Source organism: Mangifera indica, unplaced genomic scaffold (assembly GCF_011075055.1).
Source record: "Mangifera indica cultivar Alphonso unplaced genomic scaffold, CATAS_Mindica_2.1 Un_0090, whole genome shotgun sequence".
Classification (NCBI taxonomy): Eukaryota; Viridiplantae; Streptophyta; class Magnoliopsida; order Sapindales; family Anacardiaceae; genus Mangifera; species Mangifera indica.
The window spans coordinates 27,059-50,336 of record NW_025401182.1 but is presented as its reverse complement, the minus strand read 5'-3'; the positions used below and the strand labels follow the sequence as shown (position 1 = coordinate 50,336).

Sequence of the window (23,278 nt, the reverse complement as noted above, 5' to 3'; positions counted from 1 at the left end):
TTGAAAATGCCCTTCGAATAAAGCTTGCCATAAGGGGAACTCTAATGAGCTTGTTAATATTCATTTCCCACAGAAAGGGGTGTATCGATGTACAGAGTTTTGGATGCTTTCTCTTCAAGACTGATTAAAGAAACAAAATTTTCATTTCTGTATGAATACAATAGAGACAGAATTACAAGCATGAGATGTCATCATTGAGGAGCAAGCCCCTTCTTCACAAGCATATCATAAACTCGATCAACTTTGTTTGCTTCAATCTTGAACAAATGATAAACGTCAGCTTTCTTGGTGACATTCCCACTGAAAACCTCTCTTGATATGATCTCTTGCATCCTCAGGTAGAGCGGTGAAGGTAACCTGATCTCACAGCATAGGCGCTTCTCCTACCAACACAAATAGGCAACTTCAACAAACCAGTTGGAAGGTTAAGTATTTGTAGGCAATATGCACATTTTGTGACAGACTGTTCAGATATTATGGGTTGGATACTTACAGCTTCAGACAGCAATTGAGTTTCAGTGAAACCCAAGATATCCAAATCGTTTACATGACTTGCAGAAGCCAGTCCTGCTGGTCTCAAATTTGAGTCTTTGCCAACAGACTCCGAAGACATGAAAGCGTTTGCACCAGCCTGACTGCTTGTACCAACTTGACCACTATCTTTTGATCTGCGTAAAGCTTCTTCAGCTTCCCTTTTCCTTTTTAGGTCAAGGTATCTATCTGCCTCAGTGGATGTACGACATCCAGCAGCTTGGGCTTCCTGCATGATTTAGTGGTAATCTTAGTTGTCTTATATGAGAACCATGAACATCAACTGAGAATCAGAAAAAAACTAATAAAAAATACAGTTAAAATAAAATTGTACCAATTTGCGTAAGCTTTTTATTATTAAATTGAAGGGAAATATAACTACTAGTACCCTTCTATTTCATACCTTAAGCTCTTGAAGTCTCTTCAGAGTTCGGTGCTCTGCAATAACAGTCTGAAGCAATTCCTCGTGCTCTTCCTTGGAATGGAAGCGCATGAAGACATCATAACGCCGACATATTGCCCTTTCTTCAGGAGACAGGTCTTTCTCGAAAGGATTTGGATACAGCAAATTTCTTTCTAGAATGAAATCCTTTCTACGCTTCCTCTCATCAAGCCTTTTCAAACATAAAACATTTACAAGAAAGCAAGGAGATGCTTTAGTAAATTTCACTATGTGGTCAATAACAAATGTAATCAACAATAGTAATTAAATTTTATTTATACAAAAAATACTTTGAGGTTCCAGAAAAAGTAAGCCTCAAATATAACTAGCATTGTTTCTCTTTTTGTTAAGGCAGTTTTACAATCACAATATTGAGAGCTGATGCCTTTGGATACCATAATTTTATCATCTTAAAGGAATTATGTATTAATCTAATAGCAGACAACAAACAAGTAAGAAACTCAACTTGTTCACTCACCTCTTTGAATATATGTGCAGTACTCGCAGCTTTAGCTCCCGCTCTTCCTCAGAGTCAGTATCTTTGAATTCCATCTCAGCCAATAGCTGCTCCGCATCATTGTCATACTCAGGATCAAACTCCTGTCTTTTAGGGTTATAACAGCTCAACTCAACTAAAGATGGACCATCATTTGCTGACAACATCAGTTTCTTCCCCTTGAAACTCCTCTCCATTTGAGGTTCTGCCATAACATTAAGACACCATCAATGGATAAAACCACTTGTCTCCACAAAAATATTAGATGATGGATCCTCTGACAACTCATTAACATTTTGTACACAAACAAGATAACACACTGGTTTGTTATATTCCAATGGACAATTTACATTGACTAACAGGGTAGCTCACCTGCATTCGAACCAGAAATTAAACGGCCTGAGGGTCCACCTTGATGTGGTTCTTCAAGTCTGTATAAATTATGAAAATTGGCATTAGAAATTCATTCCTATTTGATACAAAAGAAGTCACAGAGGTGAACTAAGATGATGCAAATAAGAATGATAGCCATACTTGACTCTTGAAGGAGAAAAAGGAGATTCCTCCTTCAATGTTAGCTCCCCAATCATGGTTGATCCTGCAACAGCCACATGCAATCAATTATAAGATTTTATATTTCAAGAAAAAAAGATTGACAAGAAGTTTAAACAATTAGAATATAATATGGAGTAGTTAACATTAAGCATGCAAAATGACGAGAACTCAGTCATTTACTATGGAATATGATTGCCCCCAAATATGGTAGTGATTCTTCATATGCTAAGAAATTGGAACCACCTAAGCCAATGACCTGACCTGGCTACAGTATTAGCTTGGTTTATGATGCATAACATTTCTAGTGCATTCCCAATGCATAACAGAAACAGTCTATCAAACAAGTATAACAACAATAAATATGATTAAAAGGAAAGTGAATGATGATTATAATATAACAAACCTTTCTTGTCCTCACTATGCCCTTTAGCCATAGCAAGGAGCTCCTTTCTATTTTTCCCGACAACATGAGACATGTCCTAGAAAAAAAAAATTAATGATTTAACTATTCTGTCCCAACAATTAACAAAAGTAAAAGAGAACTGGTTTTGCTTAAAATGTTATACCGGGAGAGGAAAGAACGGGGAGTTCATGTATACACTGTTATAGTGTTCAATACAATGTTCTTTGGTCTTTGTCCCAACATGCTCAGCAACTTCTGTCCAGTTCCCCAAGCCATACATTTCGATTCCCTAAAATACAAAATTTTAACAGATGTAAGATAAACAAAAATTACTCTAACTTCCATGCACTTTCACAAACAATGCAGGATTGGTTACAATTTTTCAAAGGGTCAAAAAAGAAAACGAGAACTCAAAACACCTCTAGAAGCAGTATTTCGTCATCAGCATTCCAGTCAGGGCATATTAGCGGGAAAGAGAGATTGTCCTGTTAAAATGATAAATATAAATACATAAGCATGAAACAAAACTATATATAATAACTGATAAAAGCAGCTGCCAAAATTAAATGACATAAAAAGGATGATGAAAAAATATGAAATTAAAGATAAAAGTAATTGTGAGAATATGATTATAAATTGAGCAGAGAGGTTCAAGGTTTCAATCATAGTAAAGTAGTTAAACGCTTTACCAAACAAATTTTTACTTCCCAGTTATTTGAGAACAGTGATGTTAAAAGCAAATGTTCACTTCAATATTGTAAAACTAGCTAAAAAAAGGATCTTAAAAAACATAGAATATGGAGGATTCTTATTAAGTGAGCAAGCGATTAGTATTACTAACCATAACCCTGTAGGGGTGATTGCTCTTATGAGGTGTCACCTCAGCTCCAACAGAGAAGCACTCTATACACAGGTCAAAATCAGGACAAACGGCACACTTGATGCGTATCTTCCCAGTGATGTCTTTGTTGCAATAATTGCAGTGGTAAGCCCTTTTTCCTTCACCTGCTCCTTGGCCTGGTTTCAAATGAGAATTTAGAAGGAAAAGAAAAGGCAACAGTCATAACATTTTGAAAGCAAATAAATCCAATTATCACGGTGACGCAATATTCTCTGTATTCCAAAAATAATATACTACACATTGTACGACCATCGTTTTATAAAGCCAAAGTCCAACTCAAGTCAGTGACAGTGAGCCAGTCATAGGATTTCATTTTACAATTACATTATTGTGGTAAAATACCTGCAGCTGAAGATTCTGAATTTTCACTGGAGACATTCTTCTTTCTCCTAGACCTGCACAGACCATAATCGAGATTCAGATAAAACTTCGAAAACGTGCTAAATATGCTCAGGGAAACAAGCAAAATGGAGCATCTCTCAGACACAAATATAGGCAGAACAGCGATCGCCGTTATGGATTTGGTGTAAATAGTGTCATAGGAAATGTAAAATAAGTGATGTACAAAGAAGAACTATGTGTTTCTTCACTCTCCTCAACCACTAGAAACAGTCACAATATACACTTCAGCAGAAGCCTTTCTACTTCAAAGCATTCAGTTTCAAAGAAAACGCTTCACAGGTTAACAATCACATAACTCCAATGCAACAATGAAACACAAATTTGGCACAAAGATTAAAACAAGAAACAAATAAACTAAAACAATGTGCAAGATTCTTTAAAACCGTTGAGTCGGGTCCTCATCATTAGAGTGAAAATTCCCACGAGAACGACCCATATCCTTCTGAAGCTGAATAAGCTCACGAAGAACAGCTGCTTGTTTACTAGCGAATGTTTGTAATAGTGAATATCTTGAATTGCAATGACAAGAACAAGATAGAGACTGGTATTTATAGGGCCAAGAGAGAGGGAAAAAAAACCCTAAAGTTTCTGAACAACTATGAAACTTCGATATCTTCTAAAATTGGGAAAAGGGTTCTTCCATTTTTGGGTAACAATTAATGGGCACAGTTCAAAATCATAGATTTCCGAGTTTTTTACATCTCAGTGAAGAATTTGGGTTGGATTTATTTTTGAATAGAAGACAGGTAAAGAGTGGAGTGAGTAACCAATGCTTTGTCATTGCCTCGAAGGTCAACTTGGTTCGGAATTCTCAGGTTACTCTGATACAGTGAATGTGAATGTAGTTTGCCAAGAAAGTTATGGTGCCAACTGCCAACCAAGAAAAATTATGCTTTCCTTGTTTTAGGATTCATTTAAATATAAATTAAAAAGATAATCAATTTATATATTTTGTTAAATAAATTATAAAAAGATTTTAATAAAATTATGTTTAATCTATGTATCAATGAGATGTCATGGTATAAGTACAATATTAGAATAATTATTTAATCAATATTATATATACCAACTTTTAATTACACAAATAAGTGTGTGTGTGTGTATATATATATATATATATATATATATATATATATATATATATATATATATATATATATATATATATATATATATATATATATATTTATTTATTTATTTATTTATTTATTTATTATATAATTGAACGTTATTTTTATTATTAATTTAAAATTATTTAATTACATTAAATATATATTCATTTATATAATCGAAATAAATACATATATATATATATATTATAATTATTAATGCATATAATTTTGTTATTACATGATTTTAAAATAAGTAAAAATGATATATTAACATAGTGGTTCGTATAAATAAATTAAAAATATTTATTTATTAATACAATTTTATGGTCGAAGGATAATTTTTGGAGTATAGGTGTTAGTTTTCCAAATCATGGGTGAGTGATTGCATTTTTAAAAGTTGGAGGGTGGACTTTAAATTCACTATACCTTGGGTGGGACCAAGTGTTTTGGCCTAATGGAAATAATATTAGCAAGTATCCATTTGATAGATATCTTTCTTTCATCTTCTCATTTGGTTGACAAATTCCGCGTTGACTTAACTGCAAATTGGTCTTGCCTGCTGCCGAACCCAATTTTTGCTTGACCACTACTCCAATCATTCTAATAATCGTCACCTCTTGCGTCATCTTCATCTCCATTTTCTTCTCCATCTTCTTCTCCTTCCGAGAAATTCCTTCTACTTATATCTCTTTATCCCTTTCTTCTTGTATAATCCTTTCACCTTCTCTCTTCAGTTTCCACCTCCACTGATTTCAATGGCAGCTTGTCAAACTTCAAAGCTATTCTCTACTCTCCCCTCCAACAGATTATGCCACTGCACTTTCATGTCCATCTCTCAAAAGGGTTTTCATGGAAACTCACAACAACGGCATAGATGATGAAGACGATCATCTCTGGTTCAGAATTCGAGAGGAAGCTCAATCAGATATCAAACAAGAGCCCTTCTTGTTCAACTACTATAGCTCTTCGGTTCTGTCACACCTTTCACTAGAGTCAGCGCTTTCAAATCACCTCGCCATGAAGCTGAGCACTCCCAGTCTTCCCATCGACACTCTTTCGCAACTTTTCATCGCCATTTTAGGTGACGATCACAGCATCAAGACGGCAATCAGGGACGATCTAAGAGCTGCGAGAGAACGTTACCCCACATGCATAAGTTACGTACATTGTTTTCTACATTTCAAGGGCTTTTTGGCCTGCCAGGCTCATAGAATTGCACGTAAACTTTGGTCACAAGGTAGGTCTAGTATGGCACTACTGTTACAAAGTAGGGTTTCCGAAGTTTTTGCCGTGGACATCCATCCAAGGGCGAAAATTGGACAGGCGATATTGATTGATCATGCCACCGGAGTTGTGATCGGAGAGACGGTGGTGGTTGGAGACAATGTGATAAATTTGCACAATGTGACACTTGGGGGTACAGGGAAAGTTTCAGGGGACAGGCATCCGAAAATTGGAGATAGTGTGTTATTGGGAGCAGGGTGTAAAGTTTTGGGGAATATTAGAATTGGCGAAGCGGCAAGAATTGGTGCAGGCTCGGTAGTCTTGAAGGAGGTTCCTCTAAGACGCACTGCCGTAGGAAATCCTGCTAGAGTAATAAAATAAAATAATTAAAATTTGTCATAGGTAATTCAGTTGTAATATTGAGTTATCTGATCATTAATTGGTTTAATTTTTTTTCTTTTCAACAATTTATTGAGAAAAGTTGGTGCTTTGGTGGATGGACAACAATGTTAAATGTTGGGCTTAATTTAGTAAAATGAGTTGAATTTGAGTTCAAATTATTAAATTTGTTTTTATAAATGGGTCCCAACTCGCTTACCTTGATCTGATTTTAAGTTAGATTTTATTTGAGCTAAACTTTGATTGAGTCCAACTCTAATTATATGTGTTAATAATTTTTTTTAATGAATTGATCACATAATTATAATATTATAATTTATGCATGTTTTAAAGCGAAAACCATTCACTAGCTTTCTAAAGCAACATTTTCAGACCAAAGAAAGATCTGTTCAAAGCTGTCAATCTCGAATTAATCATTTTAGATTTACACTAAATTTGAGCTGCTCTCGTTTGGATTCTGTTCGACCTAAATTCATTTCTATTAATGGGTTATTATTAATAACTTGATGGGTCAACCATTTCTCCCCAGCCAAGCCCATTCGTCTCTAAGTCCAGCCGATCAAAAACAAAGCCTCAGACTAAAGGACTATTTCTCACCCAAAGTATGCTAATTTTCCAAAGTTTCTTATGCTAACTTTGAAAGTATTATTTATTCACTCATGATCAATTAAATTTAATAGAAACCTAACCTTTAAAAATTTAATCTTATTTTTCCTTCTAGAAGTTTAAAAACAAACATTTTATCTCATAAACTAAGTTTGAAAAGATCACTTTATGAACTCTAAACTTTAAACCCCCCAAGGGTTTAGTTTCAAAACCCCATCACTTTCTTTAGCACTATCGTCGGTTGTCTCTCCTTTCCAACAGTTTCCTTTCTTCTGACAACCTATCTTAACTCTATCCCAACCCCTCAAGCACTGAGAGATGTTTTCTGGGTTTAGACGGAAGACTAGAAAAACGACTCGTCTTCATCTAGAAAAACAATCATCTTCCCTGATGATAAATGCAATATTGATCGATATTGTCTTTATTGTCTGGGAAGACGATTTTTCTTCCCAGACGACGTCTCTCAACGTTAGAGAGATTGGGGTGGAGTTAAGGCAGACCATTGGAGAAAGGAAAACCATCGGGAGGGAAAGACGACTGGTGATGGTGTTGGAGAAAGTGAAGAGATTTTGAAACTAAACTTTGAGGGGGGCAATGTGATTTTTTCAAACTTAGTTTAGGGGAGAAAAGTTAGTTTTTTAAATTTAGAGAGGAAAATAAAATCATAGTTAAGTTTATTTTTATTATTAAGGCCAAACGACTATTTCCCACCCAAGGTTTGATGTTTTCTCAAAAGTCCCCCATTTAACTATGGAAACACCAAACACCCACCCATAGCCGGTTAGATTTAACTAAACTCTAACGGTGGTAGGGGTAAAATCATCATTTTTGCTATAATATTAAAAATAAACTAAAATAGAATCTAATTTTACCCCCCTAAACTTTAAAAACTAAAATTTTCCCCCAGCCTAAGTTTTAAAAAATGGCAGTTTCACCCTAGGGTTTGATTTTGAAATCTCCGACGCTGATCGAGCCTCCAAATGGGAGGAAAACATTCGCTGGAAGGAGAGGTTGCTTCGGGAGGGAGAGGCCATCGGCAATGGAGCCGGAACGGTTGTCGGAGATTTCAAAACCAAACCCTAGGGTGAAACTGTCTTTTTTTAAAACATAAGCTGGGGAAAAATTTTAGTTTTTAAAATTTAGGGGGGCAAAAGGAGATAAAATTTTCAGGCGTTAGGGTTTGGTTAAATCTAACCGGTCATGGGTGGGTGTTTAGTGTTTCTATAGTTAAAGGAAGGACTTTTGAGAAAACATCAAACCTTGGGTGGAAAATAGTCGTTTGGCCTATTATTAAATATAAAATAATAATTTTATTTTTAAAATTAATAAATTTAAATGGTTATAGGTTGGATAGATGTGATTTTCAAAATTATTAAAAAAAACTTTGAAAATGCAGCATATTTTGGGTGGGGCATTGTCCTTTGCCCTTAAATTAACACAGGCCCGCGCCTTTCACGCCAAATTCAAAAAATTTGAATTCAGACAGCGCCTTTATGCCACGTCGTCACGTTGTCGGGAAACACCATTTTCAAAACCTTCACAGAAACTGCCAACATTACAAGCAAATCTCAATCTCAAAGTCAAATCTTCTCCTTCTCCTTCTCCTTCTTCCATCTTTTTTAACCTACCAAATCATCACTTTGTTTCTCATTTCATTCTACTCGAACTCATATATTTTTATCGAAATGGCAACTAGGTACAATTCGTACGATTCAAGATCCTCGACATCATCTTATTTTTCAGATCCATCTTCGTCAGCAGAACTCAAAACTACTAAACCCCACAACCCCAGTTCAATTTCTCGTGCACTTGTCAATACTAAACCTTCGGTTAATAAAAACCAGAACTTGACGACCTTGGTCAAGAACTTGATGGTTCAGAAGAAATCTTCTTCTTCGTCGTCGTCAAAAGGGAATCGGACAATGGGGTTGGTGATCCCGGCGGATGTGATAGCGGAGGATCTGAAGAAGACAGCGAGGAAAGGAGGGAATTTTGCGGGGTTGCAGAGGAAGTTGTTTGGGAAAGGAGAGAAGAAAAGTGAGGTTAAAGCTCTCACAGAAGTTAAGGGGGAAAATAATAATGCGAACACAAGAACATTGGCGATGGTTTTGAGAAGTGAGAGAGAGCTTTTGAATGCTAATAAGGAACAAGAAATGGAAATTTCTCAGCTTAAGTCTTTGCTTGAAGAAAAGAACAATGAAGTGAGTCTATTTCATTAAAATATTGTATATTTGGAATGCGATAGATCATTGAACAAAATAAAAATTGGCCTTTATCTGAAATGAATGCAAATGTTTATATCGGAAATTGCAGGTAGAGAAGCTGAAAGATTTGTGTTTGAATCAAAGGGAAGAAATAAAGGCATTAAAGAGTGCAATTTTGTTCCCAGATGCCATGAATTCTCAGCTTCAAGAACTTATAGAGAAGCAGGGTTCTGAGCTGAAACAAGCCAAACAAGTCATTCCGAGTCTCCAAAGGCAGGTTACTTCTCTCACAGACCAGCTCCAGTTCCTAGCAGAAGGCCTTGCTGAGGTATTCCACCATATTCATAAAATTTCTTATTCAGAATCAAATCAATAAGATTGGCTTATAAATAAATTTAGATTGCTAATTAAATTGGTTAAATAGGTGAAGGCAGAAAAATGTTCGACCAGAACAGGTTTACAACTACATGGCAGTGGTCCAAGAACACCCGCATATGATTATGAAGAGGCTGCCAACTCTCTGGTAAGCACCCCACATTCAAAAGTGCATTTGAAAAAACTGGATTGTGTGTCCAAAAGCAAAGGATATCTTGACAGTGACAAAGACTATTGACCTCGATGTTACAATGTGTTTATTGCGGTTGCCAAACCTGAGTTTACATTGGATTATCAGTTGATGATATTGTTTAAAATTTTGTTCAGGAGTTCAGCTCTGAGGCTGCAACAACTCCTGGCAGTCCAGATGACATGTTTCTCAAGGATTTGAATCCCTGTTTAACACCCTATTGTACCAAGACAAAGTCCAAGGTATGTTTTCATTCATTACATCTCTGATCACTTGTTGCTTGGCCACATCTGACTGGGGGTGTCTTGTAGGAATTTGAGGCAATGGGCTATGATTCTCTTGAAGATGAAAGCATATCAGAGAACAAGATGCAAGTATCCAGTGAAATTGGTTTTAATTCTCATCACAGGAAACTATCCAAAAGTTCTGACTATTGCCAGAGTTCCAACACAGGAAGCAGAGTGGCTCGAACAGCTCGCAAATCAGATGAAAGCAAACGCCCTTATGGAAGAAAGGTTCTCCCTAAAGGTTTTTGATTTGCTTGAGGGTGATTTATAGTTTTTGCAACATTTCTTCCATCCCTGTTTCTTATGTTACCCTATGTTTCCTTTTTCTAGATTATGAATATTTGTCTTCAGTATCCAATCAAACAACCAGTGTTTGATTTAGAGTTATGACAATAGCTCCTTGCTGTACATGGTGGATTTTAATGATATGAATAACGAGTGGAAAGTGGTATGGAAGTTGATTACAAATCAATCAAAATGTCTTATATAAGGGTAGATGTTATCCAAGCTGACTCTAGTGTGGTTTGGTATTTGATTTGAACAAACCAAGTAAGAGCAAAGTAACCCCGATTTGAAATTGATTGAGCCCGTTTGATTTAATCAAATCTTTAGCAGGGTCATCCTTTTTAATAACTTTTTTTATTTTTTATTTTATGATTCCTTTTTTTTTTTTCTAAAACAACAATTTTTTTTTCCAATGACTTCTATGGTAAACTTAATACTAATCGAATAAACTAAACTTGATCTATAATTGATTATTTTGAATTTAAACTGAGTTTAAATTGATTTTTGTTTGGTCTCAATTTGATTTAATTTTATCTTTAGTCCTATGGAGCCATGAGTTACCAATCTACCATAACTGCAAGACAACCTTTGAATTAATCAATCTTGCAAGACAACTTCATTGCAAAGAACTTGACAAAGTAAATGCAATGGAATATTTTATAAGATTAGTAAAGGGAACACCTTATGGTTTTCAGCATAGTCTTCCGCAAAGTAATTGCCTAGTTAGCTTATCTAAAGCTAGATTTAATGTGGGCCAATTTTGAATAATGCCCTAGTCAAGATCAATTTGAACTTAAAATTATATATTTACAATAAAGACTAATTTAAATTTAATGATGATATCTCATTAAATAATTAAATAATATTTTATTCCTAAAATAACACTTTAAAATATAGAAAATTTGAGGGCAGTGCAAACAAAGAAAGCGATCTTCATGTTCAAAATAAGTGCCTACACATTTAAACAATGCCAAATAGTTATTGCCAAGATTGAAAGGTACAAATTTTACTCAACATACAACAGAAATAAATAAATAAATTTCTATTTCTATTAATAAGTTTAAACAACACATACAAGGACTATTATTTCGTTTCATGGCATGCACCAGCATTCCCCAAAACCTGTTCAATTGTACAAAAATGAGAATGACAGGTTCATAAACAAATGCCATGTGCATGAATGAAGGGAATTAAAGCTGAGCTAAAGAGTTCTTGAGTGACAAAAAGAACTCTTTCTTATATGTATAACAAAATTCTAATATACGGCATGTATACGAGCCAAAAAAAAAAAGGGATAAACAAAGGAAACCATCTGTTTAATCTATCAAAATTGAATGCCCCTAATTAAGAAGATATGGGCCAGTGATGATGAGCTGTTGTATATGTGATTGCTACAATGTTGCAGCTTTGAGTGGGCATAGGGCCCACGGAGAGTTTTAAGTTGCAAAACCTTATAGTTTTGAACCATAGCAGATTTTACCAATTGTGTAACTGAGCAGTAATGCTCTTTACCACAGGGTGATATTCTGTGTGCATGTGTCTTTTAGCTTTCTCTGAACCAGGTTGCTCAAGCCACTCATCATATAGACTTTTCACGAGAGGATTTTTAAAAGGATCAGCCACCAACACCTAAAATATATAAAAGAACAATCTTGTTAAAACATAGCACTAGTCACAAAAAAATGAAGTGCATAATTGAACAGAACTTTCAAATAGATATTTCGTGCAAGTGCAATGAAATGCAAGCTCTAGTGTTCACAGTATACATTTTAAAAATCAAGTCGTTTGTAAAAATATTACCCAGATGAGTTTGTAAATGGCATTTTGATGGGCAATATTGGTTTCCAGCTAACACTGGTCAACAACTTAAGATACTGGGATCTTTTCATCAACATACGACGGCCAAAAGTTTGATGAAGTAGGGTGATGCTAACTTCACATACCAAAATTGCTTGTGCATGGGATTTTACTAATGTCAGGAAACTCACATTTCTTGATTATGCAATGCATTTCTCATAATACACAAAAACTTTATATGCTTTTCCAAGTTTAAAAACAAGCGATTCAAGAAATACACAACTGAAACGAAGTTCTTGACTAAAGATGAACACTTACATTTTCCATGTAGATGGTTTCCAATGACTGAATCAATTCTTTTGGAGGTTGCCCTGGGTTTGGCTTAACTTGACCTCCACCGTTCAAGCAACCTGTTTAATGAAAATGTGGCCCATTACCATCAACTCAGCTTTTTCAGTGAAACAATTGAAAAAAAAAAAAAAAAGAAATTAGAGAAGAGGAATCATTGACCTGCAGGGCATGCCATGACCTCTACAAAATGATAATCACATTTTCGCATTTTCACTTTCCTGACAATGTTCTGCAGGTTCTGAAAGCCATAACATAGTGCAGATTTCAACACTGTTTTCCCCCCCACCTATGTTATAAGATGAAACAAAATGTTACAACACAAAAAGAAAGTACATAACTATATTCTATACTTACACACATAAATGCATCACATGCAGCTTTGGTAACCTGGTTCACACTCCAATTAATAAAAAAACAAATCGGTGCTTCAGGCCTGGCACCAGTCTCCAAATTTTTCTATGTATAAACACTGATATCCCAATCAGTAGATAAATTTATGTCTGAGACATAAGCTTCATATGCTTATAAGATGAGACCAAATTAAAAAGGGAACTTACTTCCAAAACCACCTCTCTGAAATCTGAATTTCTTATGGTTCTGAAGTTCAGTTCGCCGTCAAAATTTCTTCCAAAGAGCATTTTAGCAGCATATCGGAAAACTGTTTCTGCATAACCTCCAGAGCTTCCAGGAACCCCAAAAAGATGCCCTTCTTCATCAATATTTGTCAACCTGCATTAAGGTTGTGGGAACTCTAAATCTAAACAGAAATAATAAATGGCATGTGGAAGGAACCTTAGAAAAATATATTTATTCTCACATTTTATCCAGAGAAGATTCCTCTAAGGCCTTAAAATCTGTTGCTTTTAACTGCAAACATAGATTAATATGAAATTATAATGAAAGATTACTTTGAAAAGAAAATATTCCATGGAGAACTTATGAAATTACAACAAATGAAAGCTTCATCTCACCTGTATCAAATCTAAGACTTCGCCGGATGTCAAGACTGAATCAACCTCAGGAATCATGAGACCTTCATTATTACAGGTTTCTTGAGATTCCACTTGGAAAACAAAGTCATCCCTGGCAGCTTCAAGCTTCTTATCATAACAAGGCATCACAGTCACATGGTAAATCTCTTCTGGCCTATTAAATACATATTCCCAATTAATTCATTCAATTACATTAACCTAGACAATAAGAAACCAAGGGCAGTTGTTCTACAACTACACAGAATTTCCTTAAATTGAAGCTTAGACTACATTAATTGTCATTATCTGTAATTCATACAAAAAAAAATTCCTTACATTCCAATTGCCAAAAGAAAAGGGCTCCAGTGGAAAAGTAATTTTTTTAATGGAGAGGCTACCTGAGACCCAGTTTTTGGCATATGAGATGTTTGATGGTAGCTCCAATTGTTTGTTGGGGGCTCTTCACAGAAGATATGTAAGGCAGAATATAAGATCCAAGTTGTTTTTCAGCATAGCATATCCAACCTACAATCAAAGAAAGATGTTCATATAACAGTTTTCACCTAGGAGGCATCTTCCACAGCTAAGAAATTATCTCCCTTTCTCTCCCCCTTTCACCTCCCACTCCCCTCTTTATATGTATTCGAGCTTCTAATTGTGTGCTTGTTAGAACACCAAGCATTTACATACAGTGCATGGAAGTTTTTAAAGCCAAGCCAAGAATTATGCAGTTGCATACCTGGACATGCCGATGAAAGCATGGGTAAGGAGGCTTTAGACTTTTCATCATCAGATCCTTGGCTCAGTTTGTAACGAGTAATAAATTCATTACAAGTTTCAATAAGCACTATATCTCTACTGCAACTTGTGTCAAATACAGCCTTTACTCCCAAAGTCTTCAAAAATGTTGTAAGTTTCTTAAAAACCTGAAATTTTTGGGGGGGTGGGGGGAAGGGGGTTGTAAAAAAACTTCCTATCATTACAACCATATAGCAGTTTCATACTAAATTACCAAACACTACGCACAATATAAATGACTTAACAATTCAAAATCATTTACCAAATATTTACGAAAATCAAATTATCAACTACAATTCTTAATATCAACTTCACTTAAAATAACCCAGTTGCTCAAATCATAAATTCATATTATCCTAAAACATGACAAGCATAAAACAAGAAGAAAGCTAAAAAAAAAAAATTGATAAGAGTTTGACCTGAAGCGGAGAGAGGCCGAAATGAACAGCAAGAGAAGTTCTAGACTGTGGAGATAGTGAAACAATGACAGCTTTTCCCTTATTAATATTAGATAAAAACTCATCCAAACTTTGCTTCTCAAGCATTACTGTCTCTGCTGATGTAATGCATCCGCTATACGGGTCCAAAACCATCATAAATTTCAAATATCTCATTCAGATAAGATTACAAAAATCCACAAAACTTAAACAAAATAAATCAGCTAACCTGCAAGCTAAGCAATCCTTGAGTGATATTTTAACTGGTTCAGCTTGCTGCCTGCTAGAACTAGAAACCTTCATCAAACAAAAACAATTTCCGAAATTACCAAAAGGGTACATCTTAAACCACTAAAAGAATCCAAACTTCCAATAAAAATCCCTACTTTACCTGGGGTTTACCAGGGTTTCTAGCGATGGCCTTTTTAAGAGAAACCACGCAACTCTGCGACGGCGCAATAAAATCACTGAGATCCCCGATTCTTAAAGTTGGCGAGAACCTCTCAGACATTTCCGTCGAAATTCAGAAGCCGAATCAAGCGTGGCAATAGGTGGATTGTTCAAATATCGAGGATTTTTAGGACTGAATTTAGGGTTGGAAAATCCAAAAGCGGGGAGATTACATAAAATGATTCTATTACGAAACACGGTGAGAGAGTCGGCCAATAGGATTCATAAAATTGTTGAAATGGAAGGTCAAAGATCAGTTGAGCTGCTGACGTGTAATCTTATGGGTCGTTGGTTGGGAAGGCACGTGTCGACCACGGTCCAGAACAGTTGGACCTGGCATGCAAATAGCACATAATTCTTATGCTACCGTATTATAAAAAACACCAAAAGACTTTTTTCCACGCCTAGGTTCGGTGAAGTCTAAAATTTTTAATTATTATTTGGCCAAACGACTATTTCCCACCCAAGGTTTAGCGTTTTCTCAAAAGTCCCCCCTTTAACTATGGAAACACCAAACACCCACCCATGGCCGGTTAGATTTAACCAAACCCTAACGGCTGAAAATTTTATCTCCTTTTGCCCCCCTAAACTTTAAAAACTGAAATTTTCCCCCCGCCTAAGTTTTAAAAAATGACAGTTTCACCCTAGGGTTTGGTTTTGAAATCTCCGGCGACCTCTCCGGCTCCGTTGCCGACGGCCGCTCCCTCCGGAAGCAACCTCTCCTTCCGGCGATCTCTTTCCTCCCATTTGGAGGTCCGATCGGCGCCCAGAGACACCGTGGGAGACGAAGACTTCGTCGGGAAGACGAAGTTCTTCGTCTTCCCAGACGAAGCCGATGCCGTCGTCCTCGTCTGGGAAGACGGTCGTCTTCCCAGAGGTCTTCTTCTGGGAAGACGATCGTCTTCCCAGACGAAGACGACGGCGTCGGCTTCGTCTGGGAAGACGAAGAACTTCGTCTTCCCGACGAAGTCTTCGTCTCCTACGGCGTCTCCGGACGCCGATCGGACCTCCAAATGGGAGGAAAGAGATCGTCGGAAGGAGAGGTTGCTTCCGGAGGGAGCGGCCGTCGGCAACGGAGCCGGAGAGGTCGTCGGAGATTTCAAAACCAAACCCTAGGGTGAAACTGCCATTTTTTAAAACTTAGGCGGGGGGAAAATTTCAGTTTTTAAAGTTTAGGGGGGCAAAATAGATTCTATTTTAGTTTATTTTTAATATTATAGCTAAAATGACGATTTTACCCCTACCACCGTTAGGGTTTGGTTAAATCTAACTGGCCATGGGTGGGTGTTTGGTGTTTCCATAGTTAAAGGGGGGACTTTTGAGAAAACGCTAAACCTTGGGTGGGAAATAGTCGTTTGGCCTTATTATTTTTTAAAAGCTTAAATATTTATTAATTTATTAAATTTTATTATTATTTTTAATTTAAAAATTTTAATACATTTTATTCACTTAAAATTAAAAAAATAATTATTTTCTCTCTCTCTCTCTCTCTATATATGTTTTTTGGATCACAATTTTCCTGCAAACTTTGCCATCCCTAGATAATGATGTGACTTTAATAGACTATTGTTCCATTCCAGCTCCTTCGTATCTAATGCAACCTACCTACCTACCATTTATGGAGTGTTATTTGGAGTCACATCATTAACCTGTATTGATCAATTTAATAGAGTTGAAACAATTACCAAATGCCAACAAACTGAAAACACACAAAGCTATAAATAGAAAATTATAATCTACAAAACACAGCTTCTTTTATTGCGAACTTCAAGCTAATGAAACAGACACTCACACATTTCATCATCTTAATTACATAAACCCTTGAAGAAAGCAAGGTGATATGATAGATTTAAGTTTTGAGAGAATTGAAACTGGCAACACTACAACCTGCCACCATTTTTAGACCTGCTTCCACCATACAAACGGAAGAGACTGAATGCAGAAATGCAAGACAGAGCCACCATGCTCAGGCTCACTACAAGTGCAGAAGCTATTCCTTCACCAACCTGGTTGCAAAACTTCCCATACATGTCACATAGCTTCATCCACTGCAGATCCGGCTGTCCCATCTTTGCAAAAACTGCTGATTGTGCCGCTGCTGCCACCGCCGCCACTGTCAAGTATGCCACCACCTGCATGATAATATACATACCAAATGATTTCCTAGTTCATAACTAGGGATGACTGTATTAGTTTAACTTAGGACTGACATATTGAGTGCAATACCTAAAATGAGTCAATTTGACTTGGGTCAATTTTAATCAGACCTACAATTCATCCATCCAATACCTAAAACAAGTTTGAATTCTAATCCAAACCCTATTATCCACTAGTTACCTGTCAGACCAGAGTGTTGATAAATTTCCACCGGGTGTGTCAGTTTTTAATAAGGCTATTAATTGATTTAGTTGACAACATCCGCCGAGTTGGCATTCCCTCTGCAAATGCATTACCATTGAAGGCATTATTTAATATTAATAATAATTTCTCGGAGGCATTACTGCTCTGGAGTGAGCCAACTTGGAGAGACAACTTGTCCAAACATCAATCCAATCCCATTTCATTGTCCACATGAAGTCAAATCTTATGAGTTCAAGCTTCAATTCCATCTCTCTCTTCATTCTAATTAGGCGTTACTTGTTAATCATGCAATTATGAAGACATTAACTGATAAAACTATGATATTTTTAGGTAAATATGTATGAATATTTCACATCAGTTAAATATGATAAAAAGAAGTTTGGTTAAATAGAGCGAGCTTCTCAGTTTTCAGAACCCATTTTTGGGTTTCAGACACACAGAGAGCTTATTAATTGATAAACGTATGTACCTGATCTCCAGAAAAAATTGCCCAAGCTAGAGGCTTGTTGAACAGTAAACTTCCTTTGATCATCCCAACAGCACAGCGCACACCTTGTAACAAAGAGTAAGTTGCAGCTATTCCATTGGCTATCACCAAAAACCTGCAGGTTTTAAGCAATAAATTAAGTTAAAAAGAGCTCAAGAAACATGAAGAAGTTGAGTTCAAAGTTTAGAGGAAGTTTGGAATCTTACACAAGAGCTTTCATGTCAGTAAATCTGGCTGTCTTCCGGATTGAGAAGATCTCTTTGACTTCAGAATCAGTTCCCACAAGAACAGCAGCAAGAACACCTAAGCCACAAATCACACATCTGAAAATCAGCTCTACAAGCCTGATTCTTCTGTCAGTAGTCTTCAGAATAGTGCCATGGTAGACATGCACATTCCCTGAACTCACACCTACACCCAAGTAACTCATTTCTTCTGCACAAGAAATCAAGAATGAAGAAACACTCAAAGAAGGGCAAACGAGTTTATGACAAAGATCCTGAACGGCAATACTAAGACATCAAGTGGAAAGTTTCACTGCTTAGATAGATCCACATGAACCACAAGGGCGTTTCAGAGATGTATGCAAGATTGTGAGGTTGCCCAGTGGTCAAAAGGAGAAGCTTTAGAATTGAATGAGCCCCACCGAGAAAGGACACCTCAACCTACACTGCAGAGACCATTAAATGAGAAAGAGAAAACCGAAGACTCAGCTTTTACAGTTTTTTTCCCCTTTTTCCTTTGCTCCTGGGAAGAGGCTGCAGTTTGTTCTCCCAAGGAACAGGTCAGATCCTTTAACTCCTGTTATTGCATTGAATGAAGATCATTGTGGTAGGATGATTAATGATCACCCATTTCTCTTGTTTAGATCATACTAGAAAGAACAAAAGATCATTGACCTTATATTTGGTTGCTTGCTTCGAGCTCATGATTAAATATTTGAAGTGGGAAAACTTGAATTCTTTATTTTCCGCTTAGTGGTGGACCATTCAGGAAAGTAGATTATGGGCTTGTGTTCACATGCTGCTATGATTGAAATGGGTGATATCTTACACAAATCTTACATCGACAAATGTTTAGCATAATAGATATTCTATATGGTTTGAGAGGTTAAAATAACACTTGTAAGCTCATAAGTGACAGACAGTGTAAAATAGACAATATTTAGATTGTGAAGTGGGCTATTGAATTAGATGTTATGGAATGATGTTATTTCAAGATAAAATTGGTGAAGCATCATAGATTTTCTATGAAGGAAACTTTGCCACTGTGACTCCGAGTGTGAATGGCACCACTGATTAAATCCAAAAGGTCATTTTCCAACTACTGAACTCCACTACGACTCCAACCTGTCTTGAATTTTTATTTTCAAAATGCTTATCAGAATGTGATGTGACATAGAAATGATGTCGATATTACAATAATTTAAAATATTTTCTTTTTACAATAGTCTTGCCCAAGTTAGAAAAGGGGGTTGGGAGTGTGCTGGCTGGTTTTAGATGGTGTCACGGCGGTGGGAAAAGGTTATCATTAGTGGCCATACAAGGTCCAAGATTGTAAGTCAGCAGAACAATGAGATTTCATTAATATAACACATGTTTTGGCAATTAGGCATTTACATAAATGGAAATAATCAAATTGGCAGCAAGAACTATTAAGAAAGACAGACACAGATTGATTGATAAATTATGCTCAAGAGTCAAGACACAACACTCAAATTCAGTGGATGGAGATAAATCCACCCGAATTATAATGTCTAATTCAAATTCACGTTAGAGTTTAATCGAATTACTACATAATATTTTTAGATGGTTTTTGGCGGGATAATAATTGCTGTTAGTGAGATAAATGGTATCGATAGGGAGATAAATAGTGTCATTAAATGAATAAATAAATTGATCTCAAATCAAATTATCAAATTAAAAGTCCAACCATAAATTTAATCCAAAACTACTCATATTGGATACAATCTTATGCAGAAGTAAGTCAGAAATATGTCACAGACTCCCATGCTCCTCTTCTTTAAATGCTTTGATAGACAAGTTCATCCAAGTGCTTTCTAGCCGTTTCTAATCATATGGCTATGATTATTCACTTGTCTTTTATCCCCGCAGAGGCAATCTTTCCGGATTCAGATAGTCATGGAATTTATTGAAGATATGTAGCCCAGAAATCTTGATATTCATTGAAAAGTTGGGAGCATATATGCAAGTTGTTACATTAAGAAGATGAAGAGTCTAGATCAACTTACAAACGATAAAACATTTGTGTGAAATTTAAAATAAATTCACAAAGACAACAACAGGATCAAGTACCTAATCATTCCTCAAAATATTCAATATTTGAATAAGATTACAAGAACCGAAAAGGGTACTTTTGAAGATCTTCAATGTGTAAAATTCATGGAAGAACTTCATATTTGCATGAATTGTGACCTGCCAACAAAGATAAAAACAATAAAAGGTAATTAATTTCTTGATCAAAACCAGATAAGTTTTGTGATGCAGCCATGTCAATTATCAATGATCTTATCTTACTGGGGTCAAGATCAGTGATCATTGCAGCAGAATTGAAGTAGCATGTTGCCCCTTTGTGCTTGAACTTCTGGTAGTAGTCATTAAATGCATAAGAGGCATGGTCCCTGAGTGTATTAGGAAAATAACAAGGCTTGTTTTTTAGTATCATACTACAATCTGCACCTCCCATTCCACAAGCCCAATCTAGAGCCCTCTGCAATTCTTCATCTGGGGTTTGCTCATCCGCTATGCACCATTCCTCAAACTGCCCATCTGCTTTTCCATTCATTGAAAAACCACAATCAGTTTCGTATGATAACATTATCAGACTGTTATTTTGATACTGACCCAATAGAGCTGTGAATGTTGTTTACCTGATATTTGCAGCAGTATTGATATTGAAGCCAAGAAAACCAGGGTTAGTAGAGTTGTGAACCAAGCAGATGACATTGTAATTTCAGGAGGCAATTCAAGAGCGTCTATGTTAAACTTAGATTTCCAGTCAGTTAGTGTATTTAAATCAACTATCTTTGGGAACAAAAGTGACGTAAGTCTTAGCTTTTGACAAAGTTGAGATTCCGACCTGTGCAGGTTTCTTTGATGTCAAGATTACAGTTCAGTTTTGCTTTGTTTGGAATGGTTATGTTACTCTATCCATGACAGGTAGAACGGCTATGTTCCTGTAAATAGACTGAGAATACACGCATGCACGTTAGCTAGACGAAAAAAGAACAAAAAAATCTTAGTTTCTCCTATCAGATTTTGAAGTAAATGGGAAGTGGTCATATTGGTTTTTTTTTTCCCCCCCTCAAAACATGTAAGGGGACAAGATCCTGTAACTGAGATCTTCACAATTAGAGAATCCAAGGTGACCCTATTTCCAAGTAAACGGAATGACTAGGACATTGCCACTTTTATTCTGCATCAAGAGTTTGATTCGTTTGCCCTTTCCCTTTTACTCTTCTCTTTTTCTTTTCCTTTCCCCATCAACCGAAACTTAGATCTATTAATTTTGATTGGCCAAACGACTATTTCCCACCCAAGGTTTAGCGTTTTCTCAAAAGTCCCCCCTTTAACTATGGAAACACCAAACACCCACCCATGGCCGGTTAGATTTAACCAAACCCTAACGGCTGAAAATTTTATCTCCTTTTGCCCCCCTAAACTTTAAAAACTGAAATTTTCCCCCCGCCTAAGTTTTAAAAAATGACAGTTTCACCCTAGGGTTTGGTTTTGAAATCTCCGGCGACCTCTCCGGCTCCGTTGCCGACGGCCGCTCCCTCCGGAAGCAACCTCTCCTTCCGGCGATCTCTTTCCTCCCATTTGGAGGTCCGATCGGCGCCCAGAGACACCGTGGGAGACGAAGACTTCGTCGGGAAGACGAAGTTCTTCGTCTTCCCAGACGAAGCCGATGCCGTCGTCCTCGTCTGGGAAGACGGTCGTCTTCCCAGAGGTCTTCTTCTGGGAAGACGATCGTCTTCCCAGACGAAGACGACGGCGTCGGCTTCGTCTGGGAAGACGAAGAACTTCGTCTTCCCGACGAAGTCTTCGTCTCCTACGGCGTCTCCGGACGCCGATCGGACCTCCAAATGGGAGGAAAGAGATCGTCGGAAGGAGAGGTTGCTTCCGGAGGGAGCGGCCGTCGGCAACGGAGCCGGAGAGGTCGTCGGAGATTTCAAAACCAAACCCTAGGGTGAAACTGCCATTTTTTAAAACTTAGGCGGGGGGAAAATTTCAGTTTTTAAAGTTTAGGGGGCAAAATAGATTCTATTTTAGTTTATTTTTAATATTATAGCTAAAATGACGATTTTACCCCTACCACCGTTAGGGTTTGGTTAAATCTAACTGGCCATGGGTGGGTGTTTGGTGTTTCCATAGTTAAAGGGGGGACTTTTGAGAAAACGCTAAACCTTGGGTGGGAAATAGTCGTTTGGCCATTTTGATTTCTAAAATAGGAAGGGATAAGTACGTTTAGTCTTCGTGGGAGGAATTCAAGCAGCTCTGTAATTGTTGAAATCTAGGTTTTCCTACAATCAATGAAGCATACTCATTTTTATTAAAATGTTGGTTATTTTCAAATTTCATAATTATTGTTTATTTATGTTGATTAATTAACATATGGACGACATCATATTAGTAATACTATGTATATTAACAAAATGGATAGTAACAAGCTATAATTCTAAATCATCATCATATAATTTACTAATTGAATTATTTATTATATTTTTAATTTAAAATTATCCAATAAACTATCTATTATCATTTATTTTGCTAGTAGATTAAGTATTTGCTTGTATTTTATATCTTTAAATCATGCATCCAAATTTGATTGGACTTGAAAATGCTAAACACATGGGCTACAAACTCGGCCTAAGCCCAGTAATGGCTAATTTCATTGGGCTAAAGCCCAACGGGAAAATCAAATTTTTGTCTATAAAATGGTCCACATTCGGGAACCACTAAACAGAGTTCCTCTGCAGACAAAAGCTGCCTAGTTTCGCCTAATATCAACCTGAGAGAGGATCTGAAGCTGAAGCAGCGTCTCAGAAAGCCAGTGCTCTTTGCAATACTTCTGCTCTTGCCTCTCTATAGTAATATCCTTAAACAAATCTCATATTAACAAAACACAGATAAATATTCTGTATAAATATCATATTGTTGGATAAATGGATTATGAGTTTTTAAGCTATAAGAC

The 23,278-nt window shown here is 36.5% G+C and overlaps 6 protein-coding genes across 8 annotated transcripts; 2 read left to right on the top strand and 4 right to left on the bottom strand.

Annotated features, from left to right (window-relative positions):
• Positions 1-30: 30 nt before the first annotated feature.
• Positions 31-4,580, bottom strand: LOC123207638 (transcriptional adapter ADA2b-like). Of its 2 annotated transcripts, none has more exons than XM_044625097.1 (12): positions 4,114-4,575; positions 3,671-3,723; positions 3,269-3,444; positions 2,847-2,912; positions 2,591-2,716; positions 2,428-2,503; positions 2,004-2,067; positions 1,842-1,900; positions 1,452-1,674; positions 935-1,145; positions 494-760; positions 31-383 (listed from the first exon to the last, which is right to left on the bottom strand). In XM_044625097.1, exons 1-12 carry the CDS (start codon positions 4,164-4,166, stop codon positions 192-194), a joined length of 1,566 nt encoding a protein of 521 aa, XP_044481032.1. In that variant the 5' UTR covers positions 4,167-4,575; the 3' UTR covers positions 31-191. The 2 variants fall into 2 exon arrangements, with proteins under 2 accessions (XP_044481032.1, XP_044481033.1); XM_044625098.1 differs by having other exon boundaries at positions 125-403; positions 4,114-4,580.
• A 954-nt stretch (positions 4,581-5,534) lies between these two features.
• Positions 5,535-6,712, top strand: LOC123207646 (serine acetyltransferase 1, chloroplastic-like). Its single transcript, XM_044625110.1, has one exon. It carries the CDS (start codon positions 5,692-5,694, stop codon positions 6,445-6,447), a length of 756 nt encoding a protein of 251 aa, XP_044481045.1. The 5' UTR covers positions 5,535-5,691; the 3' UTR covers positions 6,448-6,712.
• A 1,905-nt stretch (positions 6,713-8,617) lies between these two features.
• On the top strand, positions 8,618-10,599 carry LOC123207636. The gene is made up of 5 exons (XM_044625095.1): positions 8,618-9,272; positions 9,385-9,603; positions 9,700-9,798; positions 9,978-10,082; positions 10,152-10,599. Exons 1-5 carry the CDS (start codon positions 8,757-8,759, stop codon positions 10,374-10,376), a joined length of 1,164 nt encoding a protein of 387 aa, XP_044481030.1. The 5' UTR covers positions 8,618-8,756; the 3' UTR covers positions 10,377-10,599.
• Positions 10,600-11,264: 665 nt separating this feature from the next.
• Positions 11,265-15,453, bottom strand: LOC123207629 (protein NAR1-like). 2 transcript variants are annotated; one of them, XR_006500438.1, is made up of 12 exons: positions 15,158-15,453; positions 14,996-15,063; positions 14,749-14,902; positions 14,271-14,457; positions 13,930-14,056; positions 13,532-13,706; positions 13,378-13,427; positions 13,118-13,289; positions 12,720-12,846; positions 12,528-12,619; positions 11,488-12,041; positions 11,265-11,364 (listed from the first exon to the last, which is right to left on the bottom strand). XR_006500438.1 is itself a non-coding variant. In XM_044625084.1 (11 exons), exons 1-11 carry the CDS (start codon positions 15,275-15,277, stop codon positions 11,889-11,891), a joined length of 1,425 nt encoding a protein of 474 aa, XP_044481019.1. In that variant the 5' UTR covers positions 15,278-15,453; the 3' UTR covers positions 11,440-11,888. The 2 variants fall into 2 exon arrangements, 1 of the variants encoding a protein (XP_044481019.1); XM_044625084.1 differs by lacking the exon at positions 11,265-11,364 and having other exon boundaries at positions 11,440-12,041.
• Positions 15,454-16,953: 1,500 nt separating this feature from the next.
• Positions 16,954-19,132, bottom strand: LOC123207631 (CASP-like protein 2B1). The gene is made up of 3 exons (XM_044625086.1): positions 18,271-19,132; positions 18,047-18,179; positions 16,954-17,348 (listed from the first exon to the last, which is right to left on the bottom strand). Exons 1-3 carry the CDS (start codon positions 18,492-18,494, stop codon positions 17,097-17,099), a joined length of 609 nt encoding a protein of 202 aa, XP_044481021.1. The 5' UTR covers positions 18,495-19,132; the 3' UTR covers positions 16,954-17,096.
• Positions 19,133-19,934: 802 nt separating this feature from the next.
• On the bottom strand, positions 19,935-21,340 carry LOC123207648 (glucan endo-1,3-beta-glucosidase 12-like). The gene is made up of 3 exons (XM_044625111.1): positions 20,955-21,340; positions 20,602-20,853; positions 19,935-20,499 (listed from the first exon to the last, which is right to left on the bottom strand). Exons 1-3 carry the CDS (start codon positions 21,028-21,030, stop codon positions 20,465-20,467), a joined length of 363 nt encoding a protein of 120 aa, XP_044481046.1. The 5' UTR covers positions 21,031-21,340; the 3' UTR covers positions 19,935-20,464.
• Between the last annotated feature and the right edge of the window lie 1,938 nt (positions 21,341-23,278).